Source organism: Dendrobium catenatum, unplaced genomic scaffold, assembly GCF_001605985.2.
Source record: "Dendrobium catenatum unplaced genomic scaffold, ASM160598v2 fragScaff_scaffold_1608, whole genome shotgun sequence".
Classification (NCBI taxonomy): Eukaryota; Viridiplantae; Streptophyta; class Magnoliopsida; order Asparagales; family Orchidaceae; genus Dendrobium; species Dendrobium catenatum.
In genome coordinates, this window is record NW_021320070.1 from 5,402,545 (window position 1) to 5,429,051 (window position 26,507).

General features: G+C 39.3%; 2 protein-coding genes across 2 annotated transcripts in view; both read left to right on the forward strand.

Annotated features, from left to right (window-relative positions):
* Positions 1-6,920, forward strand: part of LOC110106162 (pumilio homolog 4-like) — a 14,510-nt gene extending 7,590 nt beyond the window's left edge. Inside the window, exons 4-5 of the mRNA XM_020835973.1 lie at positions 2,000-2,004; positions 6,819-6,920. Of these exons, the coding sequence (XP_020691632.1) occupies positions 2,000-2,004; positions 6,819-6,920 (107 nt within the window). The remainder of the gene's footprint in view (positions 1-1,999; positions 2,005-6,818) is intronic.
* A 722-nt stretch (positions 6,921-7,642) lies between these two features.
* LOC110106236 (uncharacterized protein At5g03900, chloroplastic) overlaps positions 7,643-26,507 on the forward strand; it is a gene marked incomplete at its 3' end in the record, with an annotated part of 46,887 nt that continues 28,022 nt past the window's right edge. Inside the window, 7 exon segments of the mRNA XM_028700974.1 lie at positions 7,643-7,897; positions 10,347-10,454; positions 10,558-10,658; positions 10,837-10,920; positions 16,212-16,281; positions 16,383-16,448; positions 23,619-23,708. Of these exon segments, the coding sequence (XP_028556807.1) occupies positions 7,643-7,897; positions 10,347-10,454; positions 10,558-10,658; positions 10,837-10,920; positions 16,212-16,281; positions 16,383-16,448; positions 23,619-23,708 (774 nt within the window).

The following is a 26,507-nucleotide window of genomic DNA, read 5'->3' on the forward strand; positions in this document are numbered from 1 at the left end:
TAAATCATACACTCACATGTAAGAAAGACATCAACCACTGTTCTTTGAAGCATTATTTTGTTGATTGAAGCTTCCTCCTCATAGGAAAATTATCATTTCAAGTCTCCAATATAAATTTCTAATTTTTAATCAACTGAAAAAAATATTTCTTAATTTAGGATACAAGAACTAAAACAAGCACATAAATTATGAAGAACCAATTTAATTCATAAACAAGGAAAAAAAATGTCAGGTGATTGCAGAACTGTAATTTGCGAATGAACAATTACCTGCAAACTTGTAACAATCTTTTGTTACAATTGCTTAACTATACAGTTCAGAAAACCTTGTAGGTCAACCAACTACTGTTCACTTTCCCTACTCTGCTATTAGTTTGATATTATAAAACTGATTGATTACAACGTTGGCTTAATATACACATGGAAAATATGTGAAATTAACAAATTTGTTACAAACGGCCTGACATATATTACCAGCTCAAGGCCATATTGGTCTTGATTTGGTCATTTCTGAGATACAAAAACTCCTGTTTGCAAAGGCTGGTGACTGAACTCATTAATAGTATACAATATTATTTTTCACACATTCTTGACTTCAGGATCATAACTGAAGCCATGCCGATTCTTCTTTCTGGCATAAATAAATACACCAATTCAGTGAGGAATCTCCAAACGGTTGGAACTCTTTCAATTCTTCCTAAATAGTTTGAGAGGATAAAATTATTGATGTTAAAAACTGATATCCGATTGTAACTACAACAAAAAAAATTCAAAAATACCAATCCAGTAGTTGAAATAAGATTAATGATGATTGAATGACTATTGCTTGTTAGAGAGAGTGAGGCCGCGAACCTCCCTTCCAACCTGTCATTGTTGGTGGAGATTTCCAGGAACTTTCCCTCCAGATCTGTCTTCAGTTGTCCGAACTCGCCTTCTAATACTTCCACCTTCTTTCCGGCCATTTTTCTTCTAACGGATCCCAAAAAATCTTCTTCCGGAAACGATAAACTTGCTGAAATTTCAGGATTTCAGCCGCCGATGGTCCCAAAAACGACGCTCTGATACCAATTTGATAGGAAACACTTGGATTCCCAAGTGTTTCTCACCAAAACTGAAGTAGATCCGATGGAAACTGCTGTCCACAGCAGAAAAACACAACAAATCTGCTGTTTACAGCAGTTTACAGCAGAATTTCAGAGGAAATTGGAAAGAAAACTCAAAGCAAGATTTGTATTCCACTAGTAGAAGAAGAAAACAGCAAAGATACAATTGATCCTCAATTCGAGAGGAGGATCGATCTCTCCCAAATCTCTGGCAACGCCAAGAGCCCAAAGAAAACCTAAATCTAAGAGATCTCAAATTTCAGCCAAATTCAAGATACTCAAACCCTAGCCAAATCAACTATTTAATGCATACAAATCAAAAGGAATTCCCTAAACAATCCCTACGTTCAAATTTCCCTCTCAAAACGCTAAAAAAAAAAACTTCCTAAACGGCTCTACGGGGGCGGACGGCCGCTCGTTCTCCGCCTGTTCGTGATTTTCGCCCGTGAACCGGTCCCGCCTGGACCGGCTGGACCGGTCTAACATTAAGCTGCTTAGTTCTCAAGAGATCAATAATGGGAGGACTGAGGAGGGCTAGGTTGTAAGCCATGCGATTTGGGTGTGTTTATTTTAGAGAGAGAATTGCTAGCTTGCACAATTGCTTACAACCTTTGGTGTACATGGGAGTGTAAAGAAGACGAGGGAATCAAAGACGCTTGAGTAGAGGGTAAACTGTCATCGTCAAGGACTTAGGAAACAGAGGAGATGGGCTTGACTTCAAGCATTATAATGCTTGGAAGTGAATAGGAGATGAAAGAAAGCTTATTCCTGATGTGAGACATGCAGAAATTTCAGGCATAGTGGAGACATTGATGAGATTATAGCCAATAAGAGTTTGGGTTGATGTCACGTGTGAGATAAGATGGAAGACCTAGGTGGAAAACAATATTTCGAAAGAAAGAGTGAGATATGGATGAAGAGAAAATCCAGCAATTAGATAAATAATGATAGCTATATGTAATTGCAAATCGTTTGATGAAAGAGTGATAATGCATGGAGGTGGTTATGATGTGAGGTTCTCAACCACTTGGTGTGGAAGGCCTAGCTCATGCAAGGAAAACAATTATCATGGTGGAAATATGGAAATGTGAGATCTCATTTGCAAAATAATAAATAAATGACATCAATAAAAGGCGCATAAGTTGAAAGGGATATTATACTATATAATTATAGACAATATATAAAAGACATGATTTTCAAAATTTATATTCATTTAATTAGTGGGACAAAGGCTTGATGTTGTTGTATAATCATTTAATTGTTCTTATTATGCATTAGAGCTAAAAAAATTTATATATAAACTAATGATCATAGAATTCAAATGCGAAGACATTCACTTGTATGTATTATATATTTATGCATTCATAAATGACCCATAAGTCATTTATCATTTTTTATATTTGCTCATATCTATAATTAATTTTATTAAGATACCTTGAAACCAGAAATATAAGCACCAATCCACGCAAATCCAATAATCTCAAAAGATCACCACTTAGAGGACTTGTCGATCTGACTAATTGATATCAAAAAGGGTTTTATCGATAGTACATTAGATCTCACTAATCAAAATAATAAACATAGCTTCCTAGAATTTGAACAATTGGTAACTTAAAGTATATAAATATGCTCATAAAAAGGACATATTATGAATAAATAAAGCATATTCTATAATAAATTATCAAAAATTAAATCATACAAATAAAGATCAAGGAATAAGCCCATAACTACGAATGATATATTTATATCTTAAACAGTAATACTCACCTACTTAATGGTGATAATAGGTAGTCCAACATTTCGATCATGGCAAATATTTCTTCCTCTAATGTCCGTGCTATATAAACCCAAGCTTTAAAAAACTAAGCTCAATCATATATTCAATAAACTGCACATCAAAATACTTGATAACTATAGCAACTAATGATGTATATTCTTCAAATTAATGATTATAAAATTTTCCCCAATTTATTCTTTATAATTAATCCCAAATGCTAATGCATAATTTAATACCTTTTATATCAAATAGCATTGACCATGGATTTATAAAATTTGTAATACCCTTTTGAGATTCCTTCTTATAAATTCTTGCATCATTGCAACAACAATAACATCAAGCCTTTATCCCACTACGTGGGGTCAGCCACATAAATCCTTTTTCTCCATTGTCACCTATTAAGAGTCAAATTAACGAAGACGCCGGCGGTGAGTACCGGGAGGAACAAAGAAACGACAATAGAACAGTAAAAATACTGTAAAATACTGAATGTATATCTTCTGGTTTCTACTTCTCTATAGCTACAGTATATAACTATAGTGCTTAATCCTACTAAATAAAGCTAAACATCATTTTAAAGATAAAACTAATTATAAAGAAGCATTGCTAAAATTAACAAAAGCAAGAGGGTCAGAGTTCGTTATCTGTAGGTAGTAGTGGAGCAAGGAATCCACGAGTGAAGGCTGCAAGGATGGCCACATCAGTTCAACCCTGGCTCTGAGAAGCTCGACTCCGACGAGATTTCAGAAATATGTAAATTGTCCGGTGGGTGGTAACTATAGATATCCGCTACGTTGAAAGTGGAAGCTGTATGAATATCAGGCGGAAGTTCAATTACATATGCATTATCATTGATTTTGTGGAGGATCAGGAAAGGTCCAATCTTCCTTGGGCTAAGTTTAGAATAAGTTCCCTGTGGATATCTCTCTCGGCGCATTCTTAGCATGACAAGTTCACCCTTACTGAACACTTTGTGGCGTCGGTGCCGGTCTGCGTCCACTTTGTATTTTAAAGTGGGTTGTTGTAAGTTGTCTTTTACCTTCTGCAATGTTTCCATAGCTTCAGTTGTAGTTTTGCCAGCTGCAGATGGGAGATCCTTGGGTAGTATGGCTATGTCAACCAATTGATTGGGTGATTTAGTGTACACCACTTCAAATGGACTATACCAGTGGATCTGTTAAGCATCGAATTATAGGCAAATTCGGCTTGGCTTAGCATTTCCTCCCATCTTTTCGGATTGTCCTTGACGAGGCAGCGTAACATATTACCTAATGTCCGATTGACCACTTCTGTCTGCCCGTCAGTTTGCGGGTGGTAAGCTGAACTAAGCTTCAATTCGGTATTGAGCCTCTTCCACAATTCCCTCCAAAAGTGGCTGACAAATTTGACGTCACGATCCGAAGTGATACTACGAGGCAGTCCGTGTAGCCTCACAACTTCCCTGAAGAACAGACCGGCAATGCGGACAGCGTCGAACGTCTTTTTACAGGATATGAAATGCGCCATCTTAGAGAAACGGTCGACAACGACCATGATCAAATCAGATCCACGTTTCGTCCGAGGTAGGCCCAAGACAAAGTCAATGGTGATGTCTTCCCAAATAGAATCCGGTATAGGTAAGGGCATGTATAGCCATGTATTTTGAGCTGTTCCCTTGTAAACTTGGCAGGTGTAGCATTTTTCAATGAATCCAGTGACGTCTCTTCTGAGCTGCGGCCAGTGGAACCGCACCTGGATCAATTCTAGCGTCTTGTCCCGCCCCAAATGAGCTGATAAGCTACCACCATGAAGCTCTTGAATAATCTGTGGACGCCACGAGGAGTCGGGAATACAAAGTGCATTCCCTTTGAACAGGAAACCTTGATGCACAGAGTAATCTTGCTGCAGTAGACCGGCCACACATGCTTCCCAAATTTGGGCGAAGTCTTTGTCGCCAGCGTACAACTCATTCAGTTGTTGTAACCCAGTTATTTCGGTTTGGAGGTGGGCCAGCAATGCTGAACGGCGACTCAAGGCATCAGCCACCCTGTTAATTTTACCCGCCTTGTGTTTAATAACGAAACTAAATTGCTGGAAGAAGACGATGCATCTTGCATGCATTCTACTGATATTTTTCTGACTGTTAATGTACTGTAATGCTTGATTATCGCTACAAAGAACGAAATCTTTGTGTAAGAGGTAGTGCTCCCATTGCTTGAGTGCTCGGAGCCTCGGATGACAGCATAGAGTTCTTGCTCGTATGCAGACCATCGCTGCCGGGCGGTACTCAGTTTTTCACTAAAGTACTCAACGGGTTTTCCGTCTTGAGAGAGTACGACTCCGATGCCTATGGCAGAAGCATCAGTATCAACTTGAAAAGGTTTTTCAAAGTCCGGAAAGGCTAGCACAGGGGCGGAACTGAGGGAAATTTTGATCCGTTCAAAGCTTCTCTGCTGTGCGGCTGTCCAATTGAAAGAAGTGGATTTCAAGCAGTTCGTGATGGGGGACATAATGTTGCTGAAGCCCCGAATAAAATGGCGATAGTAATTCGCCAGCCCGTGGAAGCTACGCACTTCTGAAAGGGACTTAGGAGTTGGCCACTCCGTGATGGCGGTGATCTTCTGTGGAGCCGTCTGGATTCCGCTCGGGGTGAGGACAAACCCCAGTAAATGCACTTGCTTCGTTGCAAATTGGCACTTGGCCAAATTAAGAAAAAGCTGATTGTCCCGCAGGGTCTCCAATATCAGCTTTAAGTGGGCGAGATGATCTGTAAGAGAAGTGCTAAATACCAGTATATCATCAAAATATACAATACAAAATTTATCTATGTACGACTTAAGGACTTCTTGCATCAATCTCATAAAAGTTGAGGGCGCGTTACAAAGTCCAAACGGCATAACCTTCCATTCGAACAACCCCTCTATGGTTTTGAACGCCGTCTTCCATTCGTCTCCGGGACGAATGCGTATCTGGTGATAGCCACTCCTCAAGTCCAGCTTGGAGAATAGCTCGGAACTGTGCAGTCTGTCAAGGAGATCATTGATTCGTGGGATAGGAAACCTATATTTCACGGTTATACGGTTGATGGCGCGACTGTCAATACACATCCGCCATTGTCTGTCCTTTTTCGGCACGATCAATGCGGGAACCGCACATGGGCTTAGGCTCGGCTGTATGAACTGTTTCTGTAGAAGATCCTGCACTATCTCCTGTAGAATTGCATGTTCGCGTGGACTCATTCGATAGCGAGGTAAATTAGGGAGGACGGCACCTGGAACAAACTCGATTTGGTGTTGAAGATTTCGCAAAGGCGGTAGTGAGGGAGGCAGGTCCGCGGCCATGGTATCAGCAAACATATCAATAAGTTTGCGAGCTTCTGGGTGGATCGGCGTGGAGCTTGGGCTTACCCCGTCTACCGCAATGAGTGCCAATGCTGGATAGTGTTCATCCTTCCTCTGTAGGAGAGCATGTCCTGAAACGATCTGAACTGCCGTCAGATTGTTGGACTTCATTTTCTGAGAACTCTGTGTTACTGGAGTAAGTTTGAGTTTCTTTCCCTTCCAATCTATGGTGTACGTGTTAGCCCAATCTTCATGAATGACTCCACTGTCGAATTGCCACGGCCTCCCCAAGATGAGATGGCATACGTCCATATCAAGGACAGCACAATTCACTTGGCAAATGTATCTATTGCCAATACTAAATGTAACCTTGCAGCACTCGGAGACAAGAAACTCCACTCCTTTTTTAACCCATCCGATTTTGTATGGGTTACTATTCTTCAAGGTCTTAACCTGTAGAGTTTGGACGGCAGCGCGGGAGATGATGTTCTCAATACATCCACTATCGATCACCAAGTCGCAGACCTTTCCGTTGATTGTACATTTAGTGCGGAATAGGCTGTTTCGTTGGGTCTCCATTGGCTGTCTCGGTGCCAAGAGTACCTTCTCCATAACACAGAGGATCGGCTCTCCCTCATCGGCATGTAATTCTTCCACCTGTTCTTCAACTTCTTCCAACGGGGCAGACGGGTCCCAGTCTTCGTCAGCTTCTAATAATTGAACTTGATGGCGCAGGGGGCACTCATTGGACTTGTGGCCTGGTTGTAAACACTTGAAACATTTAATGGTGGACAGTTTGGCGTATGGATTCTCACTTATGGGAGGTGGCTTTGGTTTAACTGGTCCCTTGTTGTCATTATGCTGAATGCCGCCCATAGGAGTCACAACAGGTGGAGTTTTCGAACTGGATGTACTAGGCTTCCTGTTTCCGTAATTACCGTCCTGAGCTGCTCGTTTCGGGACATGAGATCTGTTCGTCCTCTGCAATTGCGCTTCCGCCTTCAAGGAGAAATTGATCGTCTGAGAAACCGACCAAACCGAATTTAGTTCCAATTTGTCCTGGAGCGAATCCTTCAGTCCCCCGATATAGCGCGCCACTAGCTGATTTTCCAATTCTGAGAGGTTATTTCGCGCGCTCAACCGATAAAATTCCTCCGTGTATTCACTAACAGTGCGCTGCCCTGCTTGCAATTCTGATATTGAAGGTAAAGCAGCTGCTCGAAGTCTGTAGGAAGAAAGTGTCATCTCATTAGCTGCTTCATACGTGCCCAACTGCGGATTGCGCCCTTGCCTTCATGCTGCCTACTTTGAAGCAGCTGCATCCACCAACCATTCGCGCCGCCCCTCAAACGACAAGCTAAATATTTGACTTATTTATCGGGGTTGATCTCCATGTACCCGAAAAAGTTCTCCACCGATCCTTCCCACTCCAGGTAGTCTTCAATGTGGAGTCTGCCATCAAAGAAAGGAATGTCAATCTTAAGGCGAGGAAGTTCACCTACTTCCCTGTGCGGTCTTTGTCATCGCCGATGGTTTAGCAAATTCGGCCTTGTCTCCTCGTCAGTTCCCGAGAACTCCATAACAGGGGGATCACTGTCTTCTGATTCTGTACTATCCTGTACTCCGGCCATGGGTCTTCGAGCTGCGGGTATTCCTCTCGTCTGTAACAGTGGGTCCGGTATGGTTGCCGGAGCTCCGGTACGCGCATATTATATATTCTCTTCGAATTCCGAGTATTCCTTAGATATTACCTTGAATGAATCATTTGAAAAAACACTTGAAGATTAAATACTAAATTAAAATTATTGAATCTTAAATTTAAATTAAAAAAGCCTATGTTAATTTTAACTTATTCTAAAGTGAAAAAGGGAATCAAAATCATATATTTGTATATTTTAATCAATAAAGCACAACCTTTATAAATTTTTGGATTAACATATTAAATAAATAAATTTTAAGAAATTTATTATAAAAAATTAAATTTAATAAATTAGTTTAAATTAATCATATTTTAATTTTATGATGAGCATTAAATTTCTAAAAGATCATTTATCAATCAAGCACTAACAAAACATACCCATATGATTTCACCGCCCCATATGAGTTCCTAAAACATGCAAACAAAAATTATATAAACAAAGCTCTCAAGTGATATGATATTAAATAAGTTAGTTGAAGTTATCAAGTTTACAACACATACATTATAAAATTTAAAATAGATTTTTTTAAATTAATTTTTCAATATTTACTTGTTTAACTATCAAATTTTTTATTTTTTTAGTATACACTATTAATTTTTTTTTATTAATTATAAATGATCTAACATGAATGATTTATAGATGCAAGTTTATAATGTGAATTTAATATATACTTTATATTTGTAAATTTTATTTAAATACATAACCTAAATTAGCAATAATTTATATTAAATTTCTAAGTTTATATGTGAGCTAATTTTCTTTTTATCACAAATTTGTAGTATTGCATAATTATTACATCATTATTATATCATTTATTTTATTTTAAATAATTTTATCATTTATTTTTATTTAAATAATTTTAATATTTATTTCGTAATCCGGTTCAACCCTTGGTCCAACCCTAGTCGAACAATTGAATCTTGAACCTCTACTTTTTCTTGTTTAATGTCCGATCCAATTTTCCTAAGTCTTTGGTATCACCTTCTACAAATGTTTATGCTCTGTTCTATTGTTTGTCCTTTTAATATTGTTTAATTTTTGCTTGGTGGTTTGTCATGACATTTGTAACATATTTCTTTGTATGTCGAGCTTTCTAATAATATATGCATCTTATAGAGTTTTTATTAACTATCTTTTTTGGGTGTGGCTACTAGTGTTCCTTGAAAGAAGAGAGTTTTGAATCAGGGTGTTTGATTTTTGTTGCTCATGTAAGCACTAATTTCTTCCTTCACATTGTCCGGCACTTTTGCACAAGGTGCTACGTTCTTGTGAGAGCATGATAAGTGCTCCTTCATGCGGGTTACTCCGCCCTTCACAACTTTCTCACAAAAGTTGCACTTTAAATAGACATAGCTTTTCTCTCCGCCGCCAATGTCAACTTGTACACTATACTTCCAAGAAGGGTCCCTCCGCAATGACGTATTCGTCTTTTCTTTACCTCTAACCATGTCTCCTAAAGCAATAAATCAAATACACAAAAAAAAAATAAATACACAAAAAAAAAATAAAAAAAAACTAAACCCTAATTTCTCTTAAACTTGCAAAATATATTCCTAAACTTAATAAAAATACCTAAAATCCAATGTGGAGTACTCCTAGAGGGTGGCCGGAAGTTTCCACTTCGCCGGAGAGGGGCGGCGCCGGCGGGAGGAGCGGCGGGAAGCAAGGCCGACCGCGTGAGGGAGCTCGGAATCGCGACCTGGGGGACCTAGCGTGTGAGGCGTACGCCTCTCCCAGAATTGCGCAATTGCGCCTCTGAGGCGCGCCTCAGTCCAGGTGAGGCGTACGCCTCATCCAGGTCCAGAATTGCGTAAGCCTCGAGGCGTTTTTTGGTTGAATTGCGCAATGGCGCGCCTTGAGGCGCGCCTCTAATTGCGCAATTTTAAACCACATGTCTTGCTCTCGGTGAGGCGTACGCCTCATCCAGGTCCAGAATTGCGTAAGCCTCGAGGCGTTTTTTGGTTGAATTGCGCAATGGCGCGCCTTGAGGCGCGCCTCTAATTGCGCAATTTTAAACCACATGTCTTGCTCTTCTACTTTTCTCTCTAGCTTGGACAAATTTGAATTAAATAGTAAGTACCCTACATAGTATTTTGGCATTATTGTGTTGTTTGGTTTTTGTGAAAAGTGTTGGGGTGTATGACATGCACCTATAGTTACTATCATATATTAATTGTTGGATAATTAATTATGGCTTTTACATATGCTTGCTCTATTTTTTTCATATGCTTGCTCTATTTTTTGGTGCTTTTGATTGGTTATATACTCATTAATCATTAACATATTTTTTCAATTACATATTCTTTTCTCAGCATTAAAATAGATTTTTTTAGCCAAAAGGTTTCTTAAAAATCATGTTACATTTCAGTTTCAAGGTACTTATTAATTTCTTCTGTGTTTATAGATCTTGACCTCATAAGGAAATCTGTTTCAAGATGTATTCATAGGTTTCAGATGAAGGTGATGTTCTTTATGTTTTCCCAAAGGATTATCGTTCAAAACTTGCTGCCAAATCCTTTCGACTGAAAGTCGAGCCTTTGCTGGATAAATTGAAGGTGCTTCCTTTTCTTTTTAGGAAATCTCAAATATCGTTATCTCATTTAAATTTATGCTATCAAGTATTTTGATAAGCTTTTTACCTTTGTATTCCTTCATTAGGGAGCAAGCGAGTACGTAATCAGGGTCTCTTTTGGGACAGCACTTATCATGTCAATTGTTCTGGTATACACAACAATAATTGCCCTTGTTTCAAGCAGAAGGTGTTTCTAAAAGCTCTGTGTTTCCACCTTTTATTAAATTAAACATTACATCTTTGTTTCTGTCAATTTCTTGCATGCTTCCCCAGCCTTGAGTTGCCATCTTCTATTTCTTTCCGTGTCATGTTAACTATGCATTTTTATCTTGACATTCTATTGCATTTCCTTTTCATTTTTGCAGTGATGATGACAATCGAGGAAGGCGTGGGGGGAGATCATATGATTCTGGGGTTACCATTTTTTTCAACCCATCAGACTTATTTTGGTACTTATTTATTTGTATTATATCTTTCTAGCTTAAAAGTTTTGCAGTTTTAAGATGTATGTTTTTCTAGTTTTCTTTGTGAAATTCAGCCTTCTTTGATGTTTTATTATCCTAGAGCTTGCTTGGAGTTCGAAGGTTTTATGTGTACTAACCTGTCACCGACAGTGGACTAGACAACAGACCTAAAGCCACATCTAAGATTATTGCGTAGGCATGCAAATGAATTTGGTTGTCAAATACAGTACTTCACAGCTAATTATTTTGACCATTACCCTTTGTTGATGATTGAATCTACATGGAGGCTTTCAAGAAACCAAGTCGAACTATCCAGCATTAAAAATTACCCCTATATTGGCTTATTCTATGATCTTAATAGCAATGACAATCATTGCTAATCTTCCTTGTTCAGTCAGGAGTGCAATCGGACGACAATGGGAAGGACCAGCTTTTAATAATGTATTTGCCAATTTGAAATGGTGTCAAGAGGAGGTGATAGGGGTGTCTAAATGATTACCATCACGATACATTCATTTCATTATAATTCTCTCTACTTCTTTGGGAGGGAAGTTGATGAATAGACTAAAGACTTGATGGGACTAGTCAATGAAGAAGATAACATCCACAGTGGCATGCATGAGAGTTTTCTTGATGTCATTGCCATTGAGTTTAAACCCATCAATGTTAAACATCTTCCTTGCGGTCAACCTGAAATACTAGGCATGCAACCTCCTATGTAGCTACTTGGTTTTGGAATATTATGATGGACCGGCTGAGCCGGTCCAACCAATCAACCCGCCCAACAAGGGGGGCCGGTCTAGCCGGCGAGCGGAAGAGCCCTATGGCCCCCACTAGTGTGGGCGGCGGTGGGCTAGGAGAGAGAGGGGGCTCAAAGGAGATTAATTCAATCTTTAATTACTTACCGTAGAAAACCAAAATTAGTGAGGTTTATTTAGGGAAAGAGGGCTGATTTGAATTTAGATTTGGGAGGAAATTAGGAAGGTTTATTTAGATAAAGAAAATTGATTTGAATTCAAATTTGGGTGGGAATTAGGAAGGTTTATTTAGGAAAAGATGACTGATTTGAATTCAGATCGGGAGAAAATTAGAAAGATTTATTTATGATTAATTAGATTATTTTATTTACATTACGGGATTATGTTTTTTGCAGGAGTTTTTCCTAGCGGCGTCAAGGGTTTGTGGAGAGTCGATCCACCTCTTGAATAGTAGATTAACTCGTATCTTAGTTTGTTGTGCCGATATCAATAAAATTAGCCCATAATCTCATTCTTTTTTGCTGATTTTTGCGTCGTTTTCTCTTCGTCATTATTGTTTTGATTGTGTGGAGCTCGGATTCCTATCATATTAGTTCCCAATAATTTCATCCAATTTAATGGGTTCCTCATTTTTAATGAGACTGATCTGTTTTTTTGGACTTCCTCTCATTTTCATATGACGATCTTAACTTCCCAAGAAAATCCATAACTATGCTATGTGACATGTAAGCATGATGATGTAGATAAATGTTAGGACATTGAAATTGGAAATCCTTCTGGTTTAGAAGGTTGTCAAAAATAGTAAAAGAAATGATTAGTTGTCTTGCATTCGCTTTTATCTCATTCTCGTGTCAGCCAGATGTGGCACATTTTGATTCCCCACTAAGGATACTACAAACATTTTGCTAGACCATTGGCATGTAATCCTGACATGTCAGATTGTCATAATTGCATCGAAGCTGTTTTTTGCCTAACTAATTGACCTTAGAGCACAAAATGGTGATGATGATAATGTAGCTAAATAGATCTTTTTGAATGAGGACCTGTATGTTATTTAGACCTAATCTCTAATGATCGTTGGCAAAATGCTGAAGTTGCAGACATCAATGTGTGAATTTGAGTCATATTCAGTGGTCATAAAAATTATGAATTGAGAGTAACAATGTCTCGAAGAATGAACATAGTGAGAGTATGATGCAAAGTGTCTTAGACTAAGATTTATTAATGCAAACTTAAGATCGAGTGAACAAAAGATCAAAATTTGTATTACATCCAACCTTAGACTGGAAAAAATCTGTTTTGATGCAAATTAGGAAACACATAAAACTCACTTCAAATGATATTGTGAAATCTAAAATTGAACTCCATAAAATTTAAATCTTTAACAAGAAATTCTGAGAGTGAAATAAAATCATGCAATGATTAGTATTCACCCCACATAAGAAAAAATGTATTATAGTAAATTTGACCAAATCTCAATCATCTTGTCATCAAAGCTTGATTCACAATCGAAGAGTTTGCATCCTATGGGAAGACAAGCTTGTGAGGAATCAAAATTTTTGTCAAGCCAAGGATCAATTTATATGCCTAGAAATTTTTATTTATAATTAAAACTAGATCATAGATGGTAGCTTCTTGGAATTTATCCTGAAACATTAAAACAACAAATTTTCATCCATAAAATAGCAAAAGTAACCACTCTTTGATCTAAATAACAAGCCTCGAATTTTCCGAACCCTCATTCAACCACTTTTCAGTCTTTAGAAGGAAAGCTAAAGCCCAACTATAGTGCTGCATACAAAATGTGATAGAAGTTTCAGCATGTGCTATGGTAATAAAGTTGCTAGCCAAGAGATGCAAGAAAGGGTGTTAATTTTTGTTAGGAACTGATCCTAAATTGACCCAAAAATCATAAAAATCAAACTTAACCCGACCTGGCATTACAGGGAAATAATTTAAATTGTGTTTAGTTAGTACTAATCCAACTCAAACTAGACACAATTACACAATTTGGACATGAAAAAAAAAAATTATATGATTTTTTCATGAAAAAAGAAGAATCAAATAGTTGAGACTTTTTTTTTTCCAGTTTGAGTTGAACCTCTCATTGAATACAACCCAAATCTATCCTATTTTTATGAGTTACTTAAAATGAGCCAAATCCGGCCCAAATCTTAACGAAAAATTTTTGTTTCGAGTATTTGCTTTGGGTCAAATATTGACACCCCTTCAAATCCCTATAACTAATTTTTTCTACTATTGGAGATCACTCTAGAAGATCTTTGTTTAAACTCAATTTTAGGCTCAAATTTAATGTTTATATTTATATTCAATTAAGTATGAATGGTTGGGGGGATGGAGGCAAAGCCATTTAAAATCCCATAGTTCTATTATCCCAAATATGCAACTAGACCCAGCCTACCAATGTTAGAGGGTTTTAAACTAGGACATTTAGAGAGTATGATTAATAATCATGAGTTGCCTCTCCTCAAATATTTCCAGTAGATCGGGGTGGGAATGTGCTGTGAAGACGTCCTTTTGAGTTTGGCTTTAACTTATTTACTGGTAGAGAGCTAACCAGATCAATTTCACTTAATAGTTTAAAGGCACATATCAAGATTGCTTGTGACTCAGTGGTTTTAGACATGACTAACAAGTGCTCAAAGGCATGACATGACTGTTGGTTATTCATAAATTTTACTTTGACTCCATAAATCATATTCTAAGACACAAGATTTTGGTTTTAATTGGTGAATTTAATTTTATTAGTGAGCTTGCTAACGTGATTGGCTCCATTTAAAGTTGGGGTAGGGCTTGCATCCATCATACGATCCAAGTTTTAGTTTAATTTATTTTTGGGCTTCACACTAGTTTGATTAATTTGGTTAGGCTTGCATTTATTGGAAGACTCGTGAATTACATATTCCTAGTGGGCTTGATTTCTTTATGTTACCCTGATTAATGGGGTTGGACGGGGCTTGGATTCCACCAAATAAAAGGCCCAAAAGTGAGACTTGAAATCTTGACAATAAGAGAAGCCTACTAATGGGTCTTACAGCCTTACGTTAGTCCCCATTAATTAGTTTGAAGGCCTTGTTGATTTTATGCTAGCTCTATTAATTCGGTTGTGGCTTATATCTATTAGAAGGCTATAAGTGAGACTTACCATCTTAGGGACAAAGGAAGCCCAATGATTGGCCGTTCTACAGGTAAGGTGATTGAAGTAATCAAATTGGTTTAATTTTTAGTTGGATGTAGTGCTCATTTTAACATGTATATTAAAACAATGACTTATTAAAGCCCTTGGATAAACTGGGTGATTAGAAGACTGAACTTAGGTCCTTAATCCATCATACAGGTCAATTGAGTTGAGATTGAATTAATTTGTGTCAAAATCTTGGAGGTACTAAAATAAAATGTTTTTGTCGGAGACACTTAGGTGATTTATTAGCCTTAGAAGAAGAAGATTGTCTTCTTGGGTCACTAAAAGGATCTATTGGAACCCTTTGTTTGAGCTAATATCTTTAGCATTTGGGAGTGCCTTATGACCTTTCTTGTGAGGTTTATATTATGGTATCTATTGCTCTTAGTTTTCAAATTTGCAACTTTCATTTGACAACTCTAGGATGTTGAAGTTTTTCTTGGTATGAACTATCATAATGCAACTTTCATATCTTGGGCTTGTTTCCATCTCATGATCAGGTGAAAGAGGCTTAATTTTCTTCAGCGCACTACTAAATTTTGAGGGAACTACTAAATATTGCCAAGCCTGATTATTATTTGATGAAATTAATGCAATGCTAATGTATAATTAGCATTCAGATTTGAGGTTTATTCAAAAGTAATAGGTTGAAATAGGAAATGTTTCTCAATGTAATTGAACGCTATAATTATTAGTTCTTTATTATTGAATTTTGGAAGGGTAGCAATTGTTAGTAAAAGATAAAAAATACGATAAAATATTTATGCCGCCTAGTTATCACGTATGTATAAAAGAATTAGCATGCAGCTCTTCTAGCTATTTTATATTTTGGGTCCGTTTGGCACTTTTATAATTATTAATAAAAGTAGCCATAGAACTGTTGTGATTAAGCAGTTTTTTTAAGTTGAGGTAGATATTATAATTTTTTCCCCTTTTGAAAATTTGGACAATAACTTTCTCACAACTACTATATTCTAATATATCTGATTAAAAAAAAAAGTTTCTTTTCACATAAATTTTTGAAAAGCAAAAGTAGCCAACATAAGTGTGGTAGCCGTCTAAAAAAATAAAGCTGTGAAAAAATGGCCCCAACTAGACTTTTAGTTGTTTTTGCTAGTTATTGACCAAAGATGTATGGTTATAGTCTTTGCATTTGCGAAAGATAACTGTCACCATAATTGCAAACCCTAATGCTTATTGCAACTCCTATTTTTAATGAGCTTCATATGTTTTTGAGGATGAAAGCTTAAATGGTAAATATTGGATGCTATTTTCTTTCGTATTTTGTTTACACCTTTCATTAACGTTGCATGCAGGTATTGGGATCCGTATTATTACAAGAGGCGTCGGACAAGGACTGATGATGGAATGAACTTCATTGAATCTGTAATAATGATTAAGGGTTGATTGATTTGTTGGTTACCTTTACATTTTTAATTTTTACTTTGATGTGCAACTAAATGCAAAAATCTTGTCTGGTCTTGTAGGTTTTCTCATTTGTTTTTGGTGATGGAGATCCAAATCAAGGAATCGAAGAGGAGAGGTGGAAACTGGTATTCAATTCATACATGCTCAAAATTACCTTTTCAAAAATGTATAAGATTCCATTTCTTGTATATGGTAAAACCTTTTAACATTTTAAATCTAATATTACTTAGGGATATGATCATTGCATGCAAAGTCCAAAGAGTTAAGAAGCTTAATAGAGAAATTGATATGAAATAAAACTATTGTGGTATTTTTGTGTTTCAACAAAACTAAGATGTTTGCTTTGTCTGTTTTCATTTCCACCAATGCTGATTCAATGGAAAATTCTGCTTCATATTTTTATGCCTACAAAACTACGAATTCCAAATGTCCTAATGTTATCATTTTTAAAATTATTTTTCTTTAGATGAGAATTTTGAAGCTACAATATTGTGTTGCTTGAATGACATCTACTGGGATCTCTCATTCTTCGCAAACATCTTAGTCTCGGCATGATGTAGTGTCATTGAAATTTCGTACCAGCCATTGATCACAGTTATGTTTTTTGTCAAGGAAACATTTGTTGAAGCAGTTCTATTTTCTATACGGGATCCATCATTAGGGAAAGCAAATATAGGTTTCCTCCCATGCTACCCTTTATCTTTCTACAGGGACCCTTAGAGATGGGAGTTGTGAGAAAGTAGAGGGAGAGGAAGGGATAAAGAGAGAAATCAAGCAAGGGAATTGTTATGCCGCCGGTTCACTGTGAACCGGCCCAAAGGCAGACTCAAGTTTATAGGAGGCGGACTAGTTCCGCCTCTTCTATGTTGTCCGCCCAAGTAGATGGGTCCCACCCATCTACATGAATTCAAATTTCAATAGAGGGGGGAGGCTAGGGCTTTGGGAGGGAAAATAAATTAGGAAAGTTTTGTATTAAAGAGGATGAGGGGGATTAGGGAAAGATTATGTTTTGATTGATTGTAATTAGGGTTTCTTGGAGGCTTGGGCTCTAGACAATCTTGTATAGAGATTTGGGAGAGACGTTCCTCCTCTCAAATTGAGGATCTCTTGTACCTTTGTTTTGTTCTTTTTTCCCGTTGATTGTTATAAGATTTTGCTATTGTTTGTTTGTTCTTCCACCTCGATTCTTTCGTTCTCTCACTGTTTTACTAATTATTGACTATGTTTGCTTGCAAACTGAAGTAAATCCGATAGGATTGCTTGCGAAATCAAGTATTTCCTATCAAATTGGTATTAGAGCAAGTCGTGGGACTGGTGGAGGGCTGATTTCAGCAAATTTCAACAGTGATTATTTGCCCGGAAGGAGGGGGGATTGCTGTTTTTGGAGTTCTAAATCCAGAATTTGTGATTTTACAAACTCCAGAGTGTGATGGCGGCAAAAAAGTTGATGTTATGGAGGAAAGGCTTAAAGGGGAGATGAATCAAATCTAAACGACGGTGGAGGAAAGGATTTCCTTCATGGAAGGACAAGTCGCATATCTATGAGACGTGATGAAGAATATGTTAGAAATTCAAAATCAAATGGCGGCTTCAGTGGCAAAAGGGAAGGAAGGAAAAAGTACGAATTCTGAAATTCGTAGGGAGGAAGATGAGGTGGAAATCATGGAAGGAGTAGGAAGAAGACCCCATCTGGAGCCTGTCTAGAGGGAGGAAAGAAGAGGTGGATATGGAGAACGCCAAGAGGGATGCTATGACCGCCTAGGTGCTGATTTTGAAGAAAGAAGAGGGGATTTCGAAGGGGATTTGGGCTATGGTAGAGCAAGGGAAGACCGGGAGACATGGGGTGCACCTAGCACTTGGGAGAGGGGAAACAATGGAAGAATTCGTGGAAACGGGGGCGACCAGAAGGTGAGAAAGTTGAAGATGCCCATCTTCAAAGAAGAAGATGCGTATGGATGGATTTACAAGGTGGAACGATACTTCGCCGTCAATGGGCTGACAGAGGAGGAGAAGCTGACCGCAGCCTGATTGTGTTTAGAAGGAAAAGCCCTGTCGTGGTATCAGTGGAGACTTATAAGGAACTAGAGGGAATTCAAAGACTGCATAATAGAACATTTCCAAACTGACCGGGGAGGAGATTTCTATGAGCAGTTCTTTGCTTTGATACAGGAGGGATCGGTAGCAGACTACCAGGAGTAATTTGAGCACCTAGCTAGCAGGGTGGAGCGACTCTCAAATACAATATTGGAGGGAAATTTCATGAAAGGGCGGAAGGCGGAGATCCGAGCACTAGTGAAGGTTTTGATGCGCCGTGGTTTGAGGGAGGCCATAAAGTTGGCCCAATTGGTGGAAAATCAGAGGAATTTGAAGAGGGGAGCCCGGAGTAGCAGCACCGAGGGCACGTACAGGATGACGACTACTCATCTGACACCTTAAAGTCCTGCAACAGGAGGGAGTCCAGAGGCCACCAAGGAGAAGATAGGAGGAGGAAGCGGGGGAAATTTCAAGTGGTTGACAGAGAAAGAGATGCAGGAGAAGAGGGATAAAGGGTTGTGCTTCAGGTGCGATGAAAAGTACACGTCACGACATCGTTGCAAGGATCGAACTCTTCAAGTTCTCACCCTCTGTGATGACGAGGAAACTGTGGGGGGGGGGTGAGGAGTCAGAGGAGGAGATGGAGGAGAAGCTACACTTGGATCTGGCTGAGGTTTCTCTGAACTCAGTGGTAGGATTCACCACGAATCACACCTTGAAGGTGAAGGGGGAGATGGAGGATAAGGAGGTTATGGTGTTGATTGATAGTGGGGCTACTCACAATTTCATTTCCACCCAGGTTTTCGACAAACTGTGAGTGAGATTGGTGGGCACCGGCTGTTACGGAGTGATGATGGGTACGGGGAAGGTGGAGAAAGTTCAGGGGATTTGCAGAGTGCGACTGACGATCCAGGGGATACATGTGAGGGAAGACATTCTTCCACTAGAGCTTGGGAGCACGGACGTCATCCTGGGGATGAAATGACTGCAAACTTTGGGAGACACCAAAGTGAGTTGTGGAGCACTCACGATGGAGTTGATGGTGGATGGAAGAAAGGTAGTGATTAAGGGAGATGCGGGGCTTTCCAAATCCCTGGTTTCTCTTAAAACGATGATGAGGGACATTCAGTTGGCAGGCGGAGGGTATTTGGTGGAGCTGCACAATTTGGAGGGAGCGAGATTGGAGGAGAGAGGAAACATACCCCTCTCCATTCAGCCGTTGATTCAGTAGTTCCAAGAGGTGTTTCAGCCACCTCAGGGATTGCCACTGCAGTGGGAGTAGGAGCATGTCATCATGTTGAAGGAGGGAGTGTCGCCCATCAGTGTACGTCCTTATTGTTACCCTCAGTTTCAGAAGGATGAAATAGAAATGTTGATTAGAGAGATGCTGGAGGCAGAGATCATCAGACCCAACATTAGTCTATTCTCTAGTCCGGTTCTATTGGTAAAAAGAAGGATGACAGTTGGTGTTTTTGTGTGGACTACCGAGCACTCAACAAGGAAATTGTACCTGACAAGTTTCCTATACCAGTTATTGATGAGTTGCTAGATGAATTGATTGGAACAATGATATTCAGCAAGATAGACTTGAAATCGGGTTACCATCAGATTCGGATGAAGGAGGATGTGCCCAAGACGGCCTTTATAACTCATGAGGGACATTATGAGTTCTTGGTTATGCATTTTTGCCTCACCAATGCCCCCGCTACTTTCCAGGCCCTTATGAATATGGTTTTCAAACCTTATCTCGTACTGGTATTCTTTGACGACATCTTGGTCTATAGCCAGATGGAGGAGCACTGAGAGCATTTGAAAATGGTGCAAGAAGTACTGTAGGAGCACCAGCTGAGAGCCAACTTAAATAAATGCTGCTTCGCACAAGTCAGTGTGGAGTACTTGGGCCATGTTGTGTCAAAAGAAGGGGTGACAGCAGATCAGTCTAAAATTGAGGCAATGTTAAGGTGGCCAGTGTCGAAAATTTTGAAGGAGCTCAGGGGATTTCTAGGACTGACAGGTTATTACAGAAGATTTGTAAAGGGGTACAACACCATAGCATGACCTCTCACTGAACAGCTAAAGAAGGACGAATTCTTATGGGGGGAGGCGACCACATTTGAGAGCCTGAAGAAGGCGATGACTACGGTACCGGTCCTCGCCTTGCCAGTTTTCACTCAGACCTTCATTGTGGAGATGGATGCGTCCGGATACGGGCTTTGTGCAGTGCTTATGCAGAATCGTAGGCCCATTGCCTATTTCAGCCAAGTTTTGACTGCTATAGCCAGACTGAAGTCAGTCTATGAGAAAGAATTGATGACCATCATTCTGACCATTCAAAAGTGATGACCCTACTTACTTGGGAGACATTTCATTGTCAGGACAGATCAGCATAGTTTGAAATATTTGTTGGAACAATGAATGGTGATAGAGAAAGGTGGCTGTCCAAGTTGCTTGGGTACGACTTTGAGATTCAGTATAGACCAGGAGTGGAGAACAAGGTGGCAGATGCCATGTCCAGATGTATGGGGAAGCTGCTGGCCGTGGCACTATATGTTCCTCTGATGCTTGACTGGGAAGTCATCAGAGAGGAAAGTGCTAGAGATGAAGGGTTGGAAAAGATCAGGTTAGAGTTACTAAAAGAAGGGGGTAGCCACCCAGGATACTCATTGGAGGGAGACAAACTGCTTTACCAGGGGAGATTTGTGATGCCCTGGACCTCGATCCGCATCCCAAACTTACTCCAGGAGTTTCATGGAAGCACAGTGGGGGGCCATTCAGGCGTACATAAGACATACAAGAGGTTTGATGCGTAACTGTACTGTAAAGGGATGCATAAAGATGTAGAGGAGATGATAGCCAGATGTGAGATCTGCCAATTGAAAAAAAGTACCTGTCTATGTCACCAGGAGGATTACTACAGCCGTTAGCTCTACCGGGAATAGTGTGGGAGGAGATATCCATGGACTTTATAGATGGGTTGCCCCATTCAGAAGGGTTCACAGTGATTTTGGTGGTGGTGGACAGTTTGAGCAAGTATGCACACTTCATTCCCCTCCGGCACCCTTACACAGCAGTGACAGTGGCTTCAGCCTTCATCAGGGAGGTGGTCCGATTACATGGAGTACCCGAGGAGATCGTATTAGACAAAGGCAAGGTATTCCTCAGCCATTTTTGGAGAGAGTTGTTCAGGCTGCAGGGAGCAGTCCTGAAGAGGAGTACAACTTACCACCCACAGACGGATGGCCAAACAGAGGTAGTGAACAGGAGCTTGGAGACTTACCTGAGATGTTTCGTATTAGAGACACCCAAGCTCTGGGCTAAATGGCTATCATTGGCCGAGTACTGGTACAACATCTCTTTTCACTCTGCTTCTTAGATGACTCCATTCAAGGTGTTGTACGAAAGGGATCCTCCCCACTTGGTACACTTTGGGAATAGCAGCACCCCAGTTTTCTCAGTTGAGGAGTACTTGGAGGAGAGGGATAGAGTGTTAGGAGAACTAAAGAGACAACTGCTGAGGGCCCAACAAATTATAAAGAAACAAGCTGATGGGCATAGGAGGGAGATCCAGTTTGAAGTGAGGGAGAGGGTGTTCTTGAAGCTCCGACCATATAGACAGAGGACAGTCGCCAACAGGATGAATGAAAAGCTGGCTACAAGGTACTTTGGGCCTTATGAAGTGTTGGATAAGATTGGGGCAGTAGCATATCGACTGAAATTACCACCCAACGGTGACTATACACCTGGTTTTTCACATCTCGTAGTTGAGAAAGGCTATTGGTGACTACACAACCAACCCGAGCTACCGGCGACACTTACTGAGGATTTAGAGGTGGTTCTGGAATCCTTAGAGCTGATGGGGGTTCGCCAAAAAGAAGATGGAATTAAGGAAGTGTTGATCCAGTGGAAGAACCTTCCGGGCTACGAGGCCATGTGGGAGCCATACGAGAGGGTGAAACAGCAGTTTTCGGGTTTTCACCTTGAGGACAAGGTGATTCTTTGGGAGGGCGGTAATGTTATGCTGCCGTGAACCGGCTGAGCCAGCCTAAAGGCCGGCTCAAGTTTATAGGAGGCAGTAGTTCCGCCTCCCTTATCTTGTCCGCCCAAGTAGATGGGTCCCACCCATCTACATGAATTCAAATTTCAATAGAGGGGGGCGGCTAGGGCTTTGGGAGGGAAAATGAATTAAGAAAGTTTTGTTTTAAAGAGGATGAGGAGGATTAGGGAAATATTATGTTTTGATTGATTGCAATTAGGATTTCTTGGAGGCTTGGGCTCTTGACAATCTTGTCTAGAGATTTGGGAGAGACGATCCTCCTCTCGAATTGAGGATCTTTTGTGTCTTTGCTTTGTTCTTGTTTCCCGTTGATTGTTATAAGATTTTGCCATCGTTTGTTTGTTCTTCCACCTCGATTCTTTTGTTCTCTCGCTGTTTTACTAATTATTGACTAGGTTTTCTTGCGAACTTAAGTAAATCCAATAGGATTGCTTGCGAACTCAAGTATTTCCTATCAGGAATTCTAGAAATTGGAGTAGGATAAGTAAAGGGTTGAAAAAATTCAGAGGGGAGAGTGGGTGAGGGAGAGAGAAATGAAGTTATAGAAAGAAAAAGATAATCATAGATGAACATGAAGAAACAAACTGGTAACCATGGATGAGGGTTGGGCCGGAGGGGTACAGATAGAGGTTAAGACATTTGCTGTTTAATGATGAAAGTAGCTGTGTAAGCTGAGAAAAAGAAGACGGAAAATAAGTCAAGAAAGTTCTATGGATGTGTAAACGGATAAAGGGAAAACTGGGAACATGAGAGTGAAGAAGTGCCAAGGATGGGGCAGAGGTTTATGATGCTGAGGACACATTGGAGTGGAAGTTGATTACCTTGAACCTGACTAGTGCTTAGATAAGGGGCAGTTGAGAAGATGATGATGCAATGAAGGTGTGTTGGTAGCTATTTTGATGGTAGTGGGGGATGGGGATAGCGTGTGGCTTCCTTTTGACTAACATGAACATGACTGGTGCTTTGGACGGGGGCATGTGAAGATATGAGGATGCCATGAAATGTATAGGCAGTGCAGTTGAGGTTATTGATGACATCAATGATTACCAAGAAGTTTTATTACTGATTTTTGGTAAGGATCAATTAGTTAATTGCTAACAAGACTTATATGTCTCCTTCCTCATAAATGCTCGTCTTTCTTCATATTACCCTTGAATTTTGTTTTATAGAAAAGGTTTTTGAATCATAGAATCTTTCTTTTTGGCAGATTGGACAATATATTTCTTCAAACGGTGGTGTTGTTACTGCTGAGGAACTTGCTCCTTATCTTGATGTGGAACCAATGGAAAAATCAGTCGTATGTGATCAGTTTCTACCATTGTGCCTTCTCTGCTTGATCAAATAGTACATGTTTACTTCCTTTTCTAGTTAGTTTGATTTCTTGATGCATAAATTTTTTTCCTAAAGAAATATATGCAGCATTCTCCATACATTTACTTATTCCAAATTTGTCCTGAAATTGTTCATCAGGATTCGTTGTTTTTGGTGTCTTGTTTACTTTTGAATGCTCATACACACATTTGAGGCTCTTTTCTTCTGTCTAAACTTCTTTGCTACATTTTTTTACCTTAGTATGTGATAGTTTTGGTCGCTAAATTCCATTATTAGGTTCTAATTTTGGCAAAAAGGTTGCTGAGATCATTTTATATCTTTTTTTTATTTTCTGAAGAAGCTGGAACCAATGTTTAAAGATCTGACTGATGGATGAATCCTTTTTATGATGGGTTCATAATTACACAACTGATCAGCTGAGCTACTGCTTTGAATGGAAAAACCCATTTATAAGCAGGATTGAAGCTTGTTTGATGCATTTGAGAGCGACGAAGTGAGAGTGGGATGTGGGTATAGGATGGGGGTGGAGGGTGCAAGGGAGGGATATATCTTCACAGTCAAACTTAATTCAATATCAACTTCAAAAAGTGATTACATTGATGCAAAAGAGGAGACGAGAATTTTAGATGATGCAGAGGGTGGAAAGAGAGAGAGTTTTTCAATAAGTCTCATATGTCCTTTCCCCCCATACAACAACAACAACATGAAGGCTTTATGCCACTATGTGGGTCGGCTACATGAATTCTTTTTCTCCATTGTGTCATATTAAGTGTGTGTCATATTAAGTGTCAAATTCTCATTTAAATATAATAAACAAAGGGCATCTTTAATATTTTATAATCAAGTCTTTTTAGGTCTACCTCTACCATTCTTAATATAGGCCAGCTTTAATACATCTACTCTCATAACATGGGAAGGCTGATGTTTTATGTGACCAAACCATCTAAGGTGACTCTCTCCAATCTTATCTATCATTGGAGCTACCCACATGCACACTAAAAATATGGATAGAGGGAAGGAAACTTGATGTGGAGGGAATAATAGAGAGGGAGTGGTAGGGGTTGGAAAGAAAAAGATAGTGATTACCACTCTTCATCTAATCAATGCGAATGAAGATTAGTGGTGGAGTGGGATGCGGTGTATATTATTGCACCTCTCCTCATACTCACTTGGTGTGGGGAGAGAGGGGGATCGTAGGGAGTAAGAATTATATAGCTCATGAAATTTATAGTCTTATATTATTTCAACCAAATAAATTGATCTTTTTAACTTATTTGAGAAAAAGCCAAAAATAGTTTCCAACTATTTATATGCCATCAATTTTGTCCTAGAGTATCACATTTCTCCAATTTAGTCCTTTAACTATGCTAAATTGATCCCAAATTGTCCCTCACGTAGAAATTGATGGAAATTGGGATACGAAATGGATCCCAATTTAGCCCTTGGACTATACTTGTTAACGACGAATATTATATCATAACACAAAGGTCCCCCTAGAGCCATAGTGCATTGCCCACAGTGCGGTTTGCACCATTTTGGACATGACACAAATAAAAAATTTTGAATCAAAATGCAGATAAATATGAAACATTATTAAATTAAAATATAAACCATTATCATAATAAAATCATCAAATATAATGCTTAATATCAAGTGCTTAACACCTTAACCACTTAAGTTTAAGTGCAGTTTGAACCTAAATTCGACATTTTTTTAATATCTAATAATGACACAGTAACTAATAATAATTAGTGTACACTGGAAAGTTGTGAATAACAAAATACAATTGAAAATAGCAAAGTCAATGTCAATTGCGAGAAAGGATATATTCATTGAAGAAGATACGACATGCGACTGTTATGAGAGGAAGATGAGGCGTGTGGCCTGTTGCGCAAGGAAGACATGGTTTGCGACTGTGTGCTGAAGATAAGTTGACTTGTTGTGCGTGATGCCCTGACTGAGTGGGATCAATATCAAGTGGCAGCTATACACCTTAGATAGTGCAACAACTGTGCGTGTGTGGTTGAAACCATGTGGCCAAGATGAGATCGGAGGAGCGCATGCGTGGTCGAGATTGTCCGAATGAGATGATGCCCTAGCCTAATGAGCCAAGTGAGGCGATGTCATGGGTGTGAGATTCTATTTTAATTAACGGGGTAAGGGTTTGGTGTGTGTGGGAACTATTAGAGGAAAAAAAAAACTTGTTCTTAAATCTATCATACTATATTATCAAAATTAAATTAGTAAGCATTATGAGGGCTATCTGCTATATGCTTTGCATTCGCATAGCACTGTTGACCTCCAGGTATTCACCAACAGAACAAAAAAAAAGTAATTGAAATACCTATAAGCCATCGGGTCCACGAATCCTGCCGAGGTTACGCTGAGTCGGCGCCGCTTGCGTCGCGTCTCCGCAATTCCTGCATGAATCCCGCTCTCGATCGTCGCTCTTCGACGTCTTTAAAGGCCAACCGAGCGGACATCTCTCGGCTGGAACCAATGTTTAAAGATCTGACTGATGGATGAATCCTTTTTATGATGGGTTCATAATTACAGAACTAATCAGCTGAGCTACTGCTTTGAATGGAAAAACCCTTTTAGAAGCAGGATTGAAGCTTGTTTGATGCATTTGAGAGCGATGAAGTGAGAGTGGGTTGTGGGTATAGGATGTGGGGGTAGAGGGTGCAAGGGAGGGATATATCTTCACTGTCAAAACTTAATTCAATATCAAATACAAAAAGTGGTTACATTGATGCAAAAGAGG